This window comes from Acanthochromis polyacanthus, chromosome 7 (genome assembly GCF_021347895.1).
Source record: "Acanthochromis polyacanthus isolate Apoly-LR-REF ecotype Palm Island chromosome 7, KAUST_Apoly_ChrSc, whole genome shotgun sequence".
In the NCBI taxonomy this organism is placed as follows: Eukaryota; Metazoa; Chordata; class Actinopteri; family Pomacentridae; genus Acanthochromis; species Acanthochromis polyacanthus.
In genome coordinates, this window is record NC_067119.1 from 10,623,956 (window position 1) to 10,634,160 (window position 10,205).

The following is a 10,205-nucleotide window of genomic DNA, read 5'->3' on the forward strand; positions in this document are numbered from 1 at the left end:
TGAAATACAGCTGGGTGACAAATTAAAGGAAAAACCATGAAACCGTTGAATGAGGGGCATTTTACTGACCTAGTTTGGATCCACTTGTCCCTTGCAAATCAATACTAAGTTGTTTTGTAATCATCTTTACCTTGTAATCAAACATTTCTATCTTCGTGGGAATGATGTACTCCTGGACATCCCCTTTCATAGGGCTCATTGAACGCTTTATTGTGATTATTATGTGTTTTGTGTCTTTACAGTCACCAGATTTCCTTGAGCCCTTACATACTGTTCATGTCGAATTTGACCCATTTTGACATTTGACAGCAGTAAAAATACCCTAGACATCAGGCATGAAACATGATGTTTCCTAAAATGACCCAAAAAACACAAAAACGAAAAACTGCAAAATTTTATATGCTACAAATGTTTGTACACCGAGACTGTTTCGGGTTAAATTTGGACTGTATCTATAACCTTCGTTCTTACTGTTAGAAGAGACACATATTAATTCCCACAGACAGACATTTGTGTGTTTGGTCCTTTTTTTAATATTAGAAAATAGAATATCAACATTTTTAAAGACAAAAATAAAACACTACAAAATCGGAGTGATTGATAAAATATTGCAATATAAAATGATGCCTAAGTTACGGAAGCATAAATGATCATTTACAATCCACCCAAACCCATGTACTCTGTCTACCTGTGCACATAAGCAGCATTACGTCCATTCATGTCTCACTTACACAATAAAATCCCCTCAAATAATCCCTCTGTTTTGGCATGTGCATATGTTTCTTACATTATTTTGTTCTGTGTATTGATCTTTGGCCCCGACAGCGCAACAAGTAATCATGTCCACCTTGCTGTGACAAAGTGGTAACTCAAGTGCTTGCTCTCCCAGAAGATGTAAACATCATAACATTCATTTAGGCGACAAAATATCTGTCTTTTTAAAAAGTCTTTTCAAGTCTTCGCGCCACTCATTCCTCCTTTAGCCTCCTGGCTACGGTCAGGAGAGTCAGCGGTACCACGAAAGAGGCTGATGTGATGAGAAAACAGGCCTGAGCTCCTGCAATCCAGTAAACTGTGAAGCAAAAACAACAATTAAATCAAGATAAATGTTAAGATGGAAATTATTTAAATAGCATATTCTCAAAAAGAGCTGAGTGTGATATCTAACACTTAAAAATTCACAAATATTAGAAGCATTAAAAAGTTCATTGAGATAGGAATCCTTTTATTATCACATCTTTCTTACCAGAGGATGATACTACTGGTCCCAGTGCTCTGGCCAGAGCGCCCAAACTACGCAGGATCCCCATCACAGTGCCCTTCTGATGGGCTGAACCTGGAGGAACATCCACAGCCGATAATTAGCAAAAGTGTGCACATTATAGCAGACTACAAATGGCTTTATTACGGAGTTAATCAAAGGCTCACCATGGTCTGAAACGAGCGTAGACAGGCAGGGAACTACTATCGCAGCCGCTGTAAGAACAGGAATAACAAATAAATTAATAACTAAGTAAATCATTTAGATGAGGACACATTCAATGCTTTAGATATGTTGTGAAATTTGTGTGAAGGAAAACATGTTAATTTTTTTTTATTCAACCTTCATTCACCTAAAAAAGTCTCTTGAGATAGATCCAAATGGCAGAACAGAGTAATTTAACCATCATTAATAATTTATACCTATTTTTTGACTTGCCCATTTAAAGCAATTGTATCACTCTTCTTGTCTTTATGTCTGCATTTTATCTTGCTTTCATTTATTGCTTAATGAGTCTATTAATACTTTCAGGTCTTTTTTTTAATGCATTTTTATCATATGACATACAGAGAGCATTTTTTGTTAATTAAGGTCTGGAATTAATTAGTATTTAAAAAATCAAATTAAATGGATCTATATAGATCATTAAAAAAACTGATGTGACTAAAGTGCTGTAATGTGACCAGACAGAAAGCAACAAAATTATGTGCAGAACATTAGGACAGGATAACACGATTAAAATACAATTTAAAACAAAATAAAATACAAAAACAGACAAAAGAGGATAGCAACTTGTAAGATCAGTCTCTAAAAAAATAAATTTGAAATTAATACATAATATTAAAAATATTTTCTGTTAAATTATAAAATATGTGAGAATTTGATTAGAAAAACTCAATTTGCAAAACAAATATTGGAAGTTTGATGATTTATTGTATTTTTTTAACCATTTAGAGATTGTAGGTCATGTAAAACACCACTAGAACTAATTCATGCTCATGTAAAATCACATATATACTATTCAGGATGCTATTTGCATTGTTCATGTGCACATGTGTGTAGAGATCACATTCATTTTTCTTTTACATTTGCTAAATAATTGTCTTTTATAAATCAGTGTCATTTCCAGATGTGTATGTATCCATCCATATATTCTCAGATATAGGATCAGATATGATAAAAGAAATTAAATAGGAAAGAAGTAGAAACACTTGAATGTGAATCTGAATGTAAACGCGACTCACCGAAGGAGTACAACGCCAAGCCGATGTAAAGCATTGTTATGTTCCAGGACAACCCAATGAGGATAAACGCTGGGATCAGTGTTACGATTGCCTAAAAACCAAGAAACATGCTTCAGTAAAATTAGAAATTTATGCAAGAGTTCATCTTGTCCCAACAGCTGATTTCACAAGTATTAGTCGTATAAACAAATGCTGCCTTTACCATTCGAACAGCCTTAATGTGGCTCCCAGGTTTGATTCTGCGAGCGTAACCTCCCTGGATTAAAGCCATGATGACACCAATGAAGAAGAACATCTTTCCTTGCTGCATGCTGTTGAGAGAAAAATGTTTAGTTGCTATTCAAGTTTTTTTTTTATTTACTACATCTGATAAGTAAACAGCTTTATCCCTGAGTTCACACCTTGTAAACTGGAAGCGCTGGTGAGTCAGAAAGCTCAGTGTGAACTCCAGACCAGAGAACAGGAAGAGGTAGCAGAAATAAACCAGGCCTAACACTCGGAGCCTCTGCATTCCTGTAAGAAAACACAACCCCGCTTCCTATCAGTGTGCCAAAGTTCATTCATGCTTTTATAAGTGGGTCAGAAGGGTGCAGGGCTCTGCTTCTCACATGAATCTAGAAGGTGAAGTACTCACTGTCTCTTGAAGGTGGATCTTTTGTCCTGGAAACAGCAGCAAAATGGAACAAAGATAAGGGGCTGAGGAGGTCACTGGAGTCCCCGCACCCCGAAGATGAAGCCTGGAATGAAACAAGATAAATTATTTCCAGCTTTCTGATTAATGTGGATTTCAGAAAGAATAAAGTTTTGTTGTTGCTTGATACATACATAGTATTTTCTGTGAGCTTGTGTGATGTGTTTTTAGCACCAGGCTGGCTGACTCATCAGTCACAGAAATGGAAAATATCAGTGTAGATGTGCAGATTTATGTACATTATGTTCATGTATGTGTTTTCTGTTTCCCCTGGTTGGGAAAAACCTCCAGACATGCTTTAGATAAAATAAAAAGACATGCTTGAACAAAGCACAGTGTGTTTGATAAGCATTTTCCACAAAAAGGTTAAATTATTTTATTTAAAAAATCTCTCAAGATGCAATAAATAAGATGCAGATATCTGAGTTTATGAATTATTTAAGAATTATTGGATATCAGGTCAGTAATGTAATACACACAGACATTATGCTGGACTCAAGTGATTGTGTTGTGTTATTCTGCAGTGGCAAAATTGTCCTTCTTGCCATGAATGCAGCTAATAAACACATTTTACTACAATTGATGTCTAACTTTCCTCCACATACAACAACAATGGTGGACTGAACTCTTATCCAATTTCATCTCAGAGTCGATTGCGTACAAAAGACAGAAAAGGTGCAGCTTTGTGATACAAAATACGTCTGTGTTTGATATAAGTCAAAGGTGAAACAGAAAAAGAAGGAAACGGAATGAAATCCATCATGAATTGCATTTTTTTTTCAAAGAAAGAAATGAGAAAATGCAATGAAAATCACCTCAGCTGTAGTAAAAACATTTTCACGTTACTTCACAAAACATTTTTACAGTATGACGTTATCGTAAATTATTTCTGAACAAAAATTGCACTTCAAAAAATGCACACATTTGTCTGGTGAACACAGCCAGCAGCCTGTTAGCTTTGCATGAAGAATTGAAACAGAGAAAATCAGCTAGAAAGGCTCTGCTATGGTTTCACAGGGGTGACAATATGTCAAAACACTGAGCTTAAAGGTAACAGATTAAGTTACCTGTAGACAAAGCCACGCTACCTGTTTCCAGTCTATATGCTAAGCTAAGCTAACTCCACATTCATTATATAGACATGGGGGTGGCACTAGCGTTTTCATCTAACTACTGGGAAGCAAAAAAAATATATTTGAAAAAAGATGAATTATTTCTTTAAGATCGGGGGGGGGGGGGGGGGGGGGATTTTCGGATACCAAATTAATATCCGGATAGTGCCGTAGCAAACAAATATTCGGATATTCGGGTCCAGCCCTAAATATTTTAGGTACAAATTGCTGCTAACAAATTTCATAATATAAGTGGGTTTTTCACTTCAGACAGGGCATTTGTACAGTGAAGTGTTGCTACTTTTACTTTATTGAAATATCTTCACACCTCGTCCACCATTGTAGGTGTTCTGGCAGACCATATTGCACAAAAAACTGCTGCCCCTTTGGGTAAAATTGTATGTTATTCAGTCTGAAGTGAGAAAACGCTTCCGTAAACTAACCTTTACGTCCTTCGGTAACGTCTCTGGCAGCATGAGCCAAATAAAGAGCAGATCGGCGGCGCTGAAGGCCAAAGCGAGCAGAGCGGGAGTTTGGTAGAAGACGTTTCCTGTTGCTTTGGAGCCGATGGCAAAGTAGGCACCCATCAGGGGTCCCACAGTGAAGCCCACAGAGAAGGCAATGCCGATCATAGCCTGGTCACAGTAAAAACAAATGATTTTAATACACTGTTAAGATGTTTAGTTGAAAGTCTTACAATAACAAAAGCAAAAACCGGTTAAATGATGTACAGTCAATAAACGTGAGTGCCACAGTCACAATAAACATTTAGGGTGCTGAACAATAAGATTGATATCATCTGCAATATTGCCTTTCTCAGTAGTATGGACAATGTCAGTTTCAGTATCATATGAAAAGTTTAATTTTAATGTGCAGTATTTTAATTACATGTCCACAATTTCCTTTTCATATGAATATGTAAAGGAGAAGTTCAACATTTAATTTTTCAGGTGCCGTATTCCAGTTTATGTGCAATATTTCATCATAATGTGTAATATCACTTTATTACCTCAGTATCATTGTCAATGTTACTTCCTACTTTTCCATTTTAGTCATATTTTAGCTTACTTTTTGTTTTCAATAATGTATTGTACTTATATCTTGTTGCTTTTTACTGGGAACCAAAGTTTCTATCAAGTATGGAATTTTATTTTCTAAGCACTTTCAGGCAAAACAACTTTCTACAGGATTAGCAAAGTTTTTACAATAAGTCAGTTAGCTTCAACAGTACATTTCTAGTAATGACAGCACAGAATAACACTCTATTTATTACCTCTATGCAATAACACACTTTTTATTACACTGTACACATTTTATTTCTTAAAAATGTAGATTTTACATCAATGCTTATACTGTTTCTACTTAAACTACTGTTCAAAAGGTGGAGGTCACTTAGAAATGTCCTTATTTTTGAAAGAAAAGCATTTTTTGTTGAAGATAACATTAAATGAATCAGAAATACAATAATAGACATTGTTATTGTGTTAAATGACTATTGTAGCTGGAAACAGCTGATTTTTAATGGAATATCTCCATAGGGGTACAGAGGAACATTTCCAGCAACCATCACTCCTGTGTTCTAATGCTACATTGTGTTAGCTAATGGTGTTGAAAGGCTAACTGATGATTAGAAAACTCTTGTGCAGTGATGTTAGCACATGAATGAAAGTGTGAGTTTTCATGGAAACATGAAATTGTGTGGCTGACCCCAAACTTTTGAGCAGTAGTGTATGTTTATATATTTCGGACTTATTTTTCTACTTATGCTCTCTGTATATTTTGCACTGCTTATATTTCTGAGACTTTGAATGGGAGCAACGTAAGCAAGTTTCCCCTCAGGGACCAGAAAAGTATTTCTGATTCAGATGACCACAAGAGTCTGTGCCTACCATTCCTCGGTTGCGTGCTTTCGGGCATGGCAAGTCGGCTACGATGGCAGTGCAGAGGCTGACGTTTCCCTTACAAATGCCCCCAATTACCCGAAACAAAAGGAACATGCTGAAGCTCCGTGAAACAGCCCACACCGCGTAGGATGACATCAGCCCTAACTGACACACAAGGCACACAATTAGACGTGAATGAATCAGCGCCGGTGGCAGAACTGTACGGTTGAGTTATGACGAGTGAGTGACTCCACAATTAACAGGGAATAATGGCATCACAGCACTGGCTCTCTTCTGAAGGGCTTCCACTGTGAAACAACACTGAGGTTTAGGTTTTAAAGCTGAAAAACGTGGCGCTATGCGTCATTTTACTCACTGTGGTGACAATGAGAAGAGGTCGTCTGCCATGTCGGTCTGACAGAGCCCCGGTTACAGGCGACGACAGGAACTGCAGCAGAGAGAACAGCGACCCAATCAGACCTGAAAGGCAAATGAAAAAGCATTAAACCTGGAACTATCCCTGCATTGTTTGCAAATGTCAGGCAAAGGAAAAGAGCTCCACATAAGCTGCACAGAGGATGAAATCAACCTAATATACCTCCAAATAGGACACTGTTGTATTTCTTTTCCATAGGAATCCCAACAGCCTCCCTGAACCAGTCCACCACACTCTGCAGAGACTGATAAACACCATCCTGCCCGGCGAGGAAACACAAAAACACAACATGACATAGAAACACCGGTAAAGAGGTCACTTCAGCATGAGTCAGCACAGAGACTCCCCCACTGACTAATCTAATCACACATGAGTTGGTTAAGCTGTTTATGGAACACAGCCATGACACAAACCCCCTTTTGTTCGAGGAAGCATCGCAATCTGTGCATTATCAGAGCAGGAAATCCCACTCAAAATGACTTTTTATAGCTGCAGTAGAAGCAGTTCTTCTGGTTACTAATCAGCTCACTGTTTACCACACATATTGCAAAACCAGTCTGAGGATAATAACCTAATCGTTTGGCCATAACCTGTAATTCAAATGAATCATCCTTTTTCTTTTATTATTGTGGCTTTTCCGATCCGTTTCCTCATGTCCACGCTGCACAATAACACGTTTTACAGGTGCATTTAACGTCTCTGTGTTGCTTTAATTGATGTTATCGCTTTAGAAGAAAAACAGATCAAACCAACCTCTGTTTGTGCATAATGGTCCAAAATGGAAGGCAGCAGAGGAAGAATCAGAGTGAATCCAAGCAGGTCCAGCAGCAGGATGATAAACACGATGCGGATGACCTTCGATGAGAAGGCCGCTCCGTCCTCGGCAGATTTGTTTACGGCTGACATTCCTCCAAGTGTAGGCAGCGTTTCTTCTGGTCCTGTTCACACGTGTACAATATGAGTTAGAAGAACGGCACCACCATGAAAATAAATCCACCACATTTCATTTGCAGCCTGAATCTGTAGCTAAAAGAGTTACAGGTCTGTGTTTCCTTTACAGTTTTCTGGAAATAAATGTATCATGTGGGACTAATTGTAGAAAATTCATGAGCAAATTCTGAAGCTGATATCAGAGTTCATCCTTGAAAGAGCTGCTGTTTAAACCCCATCTCTCATGAAATTCATTTATTATTAATCCACTTTATGTTTCTAATTAACTGTCTGCATTTTCTCTTCAATCAGTAACACATCATACTGTTTTTTTCCCCCTCTGATTGTCTAGTAAATCATGGCAAAGAACCTGCAAATGGTGTAAAATTAAAGTTAACCTGCAGATTAATGGTGAAAGTCTGGGAGACATGCAGTGGTGAAAGATATGTTAAAATAAGTGAAATTAGAGAAAGAATCGTGTAAAAATTACAATTAAAATCCTTCCTGCCCCTCCCAAAGTTTACATAAGTACAAGGAAATTGGTATTTTAATCTACAGGTCTCTTCCAAAATGGTATAAAGATAAATCTAAAGTGTTGTCAGACAATTAAAAAAGCTCAAATCTGTGTTTCCATCTTGGACTTTGATGGATTTTACTTTACATTTTGTGTGTTTATCTAAATCTTAAAAGTTGGGGTCACCCGTTTAGCAGATTGAAGGACTCGATATTTAGCATTTTTCATGTTCTCGTTACTTTTTAAAACTGATCCCTTATTTAAAAAAGGGTTAATTTTTTATTTAAACATGCTGCTTTTTCCTCTAAAGCAGCCGCTTTACTCTAACGGTAGTCACCATCTTGTGGTCTTGAGCAATTTCCCACCCACAGCACTATGCAGTGTTGAGAAGTTCTCCTTTAGTTACACATTTGAAAAGCCAAATTAACAACACGTGCAAGTTTTAAGCTGGGGTTTGTCTTATTATAAATTTTGACACCAGGATTTTAATTTTTACTGCAGATGTGTTTGTTGGTTGCACATATAGACTATCAATCTCCTTGAATACTAATAATTGGTATTGATAATGACCCTCAGAAATGTAGTAGGCGAGAAATAGAGACCAGGATTTAGTGAAAACACTCCAATTTTCAATTTCACTGAATTAAATTTCATCACAAATTGGACTATTTTCGTAAAATCCTGGTTTATATTTCTCCTCTGCTACATTTCAGAGGGGAATATCTACTGTATACACCACTGCATTTATGAAACAGTTACAGGTATTAGTTTTAAGTAGATGTAAACTTGTTTGTGTTTTCAGGACAGATACTAATAAATTACATGACCAGTAATCAATGAACTCCAGCTTGAAACTTCTCTGTTGATTTATCTTTTAGTGTTTGAGTAAATGCACTTGACAAAATGCAAAAAAAAAAAAAAAAAAAACATGTCCACAAATGCCAGTAAGTGTGCAATTTATGGCACATTTTCCATTGATCCCACTATCTTACTGTAAGTCATGAGGAAAGACTGACTGAGAAAATGTGTCGTTCAAGGAAGGAGGAAATAATTCCTGTACACGCACAGAGCAAACAGTCACTACAAATGCATCGGCATGTTAACATTTTTAGTCCTGAAAAATCCTGCTCTAATGACAAAAACACATTTCCGACTTGTAGCTTCTCAAGTAGCAGAGGATAGTATCGATCAGTGATCAGCCAGCATCACCTCTCTACGGACTTTTTATTGACCGAGTGAGCAGGAACACTGTAGCCGGTTTTACTTACTCTGTTTCCGCAGACTGTTGAAATCAGAGCAGCAGAGCTCACCGAGGACTGGATCTCTTCTGCCTCCTCCGCCTCACCGGTCCATTATCAGCTCCCACACCAGGAAGCGGTGTCCCCTTACATTTGGATGACAAGCATGTGTCGTAATCAACGCGCACACACACACACGGACATGCTGCCTTCAGGTAACCCTCGTCAGCTCGAATTTTAGCCTTCTTCAAGTTGTTGCCGTCACCATGCTCATATTTTCCTTTTCGCTGAAGCATAAACTTTTTAGTAGATGTTACTTCGAATGTCTATCACCAATAAATCCGTGCAGCCATTTCAAGGAAAGTCCCACAGTAAATGCACACCTTTATTTGCAACTAATTTTCCCTGTAAATCATCACGTTTTAACATTTCCCTTAATATTTTAACATTTTACTGACAGCTATCAGCAACATACACTAGTTCATAGCATAACAACTTCCAGAAAATTCGGCGTTACCTTTTGCTTTAAATTCAGCAACTAGTTGAATCTTCAAGTGTATTTTTGCAACACTAAAGATGTCTACCGTGTGTCAAAAAGTATTGAATATCTGCCTGAGTCAGAAAATATATTTAAATCCGTCACTTTTATAAACTGTGCCACTTAGTGACTACTAAGCTAGTATTAGCAAGCTAAACTAGCATAGCAAGTAAGCTAGCTTGGTACCAAGTCAGTAGCCGATGCATTTAGTGTAAATATTAAATTTAATACATTTTATTGTTTCACGTAGGCAGTCCACATTTGCAAGATTGCGAATTCGGCCTGGGAAGTACAATGAACATAAAGGAAGAACAGAAGATTTACTCCTTTAGCGTTAACATTAGCATGTTTGAAATAC

At 37.3% G+C, this 10,205-nt stretch overlaps 1 protein-coding gene across 1 annotated transcript; it reads right to left on the bottom strand.

The window, feature by feature from the left end:
- Window positions 1-184: 184 nt before the first annotated feature.
- On the bottom strand, window positions 185-9,480 carry mfsd10 (major facilitator superfamily domain containing 10). The gene is made up of 13 exons (XM_022191484.2): window positions 9,340-9,480; window positions 7,381-7,565; window positions 6,790-6,886; window positions 6,568-6,671; window positions 6,198-6,356; window positions 4,752-4,943; window positions 3,140-3,242; window positions 2,907-3,018; window positions 2,708-2,816; window positions 2,506-2,596; window positions 1,429-1,476; window positions 1,247-1,336; window positions 185-1,072 (listed from the first exon to the last, which is right to left on the bottom strand). Exons 2-13 carry the CDS (start codon window positions 7,531-7,533, stop codon window positions 969-971), a joined length of 1,362 nt encoding a protein of 453 aa, XP_022047176.1. The 5' UTR covers window positions 7,534-7,565; window positions 9,340-9,480; the 3' UTR covers window positions 185-968.
- Between the last annotated feature and the right edge of the window lie 725 nt (window positions 9,481-10,205).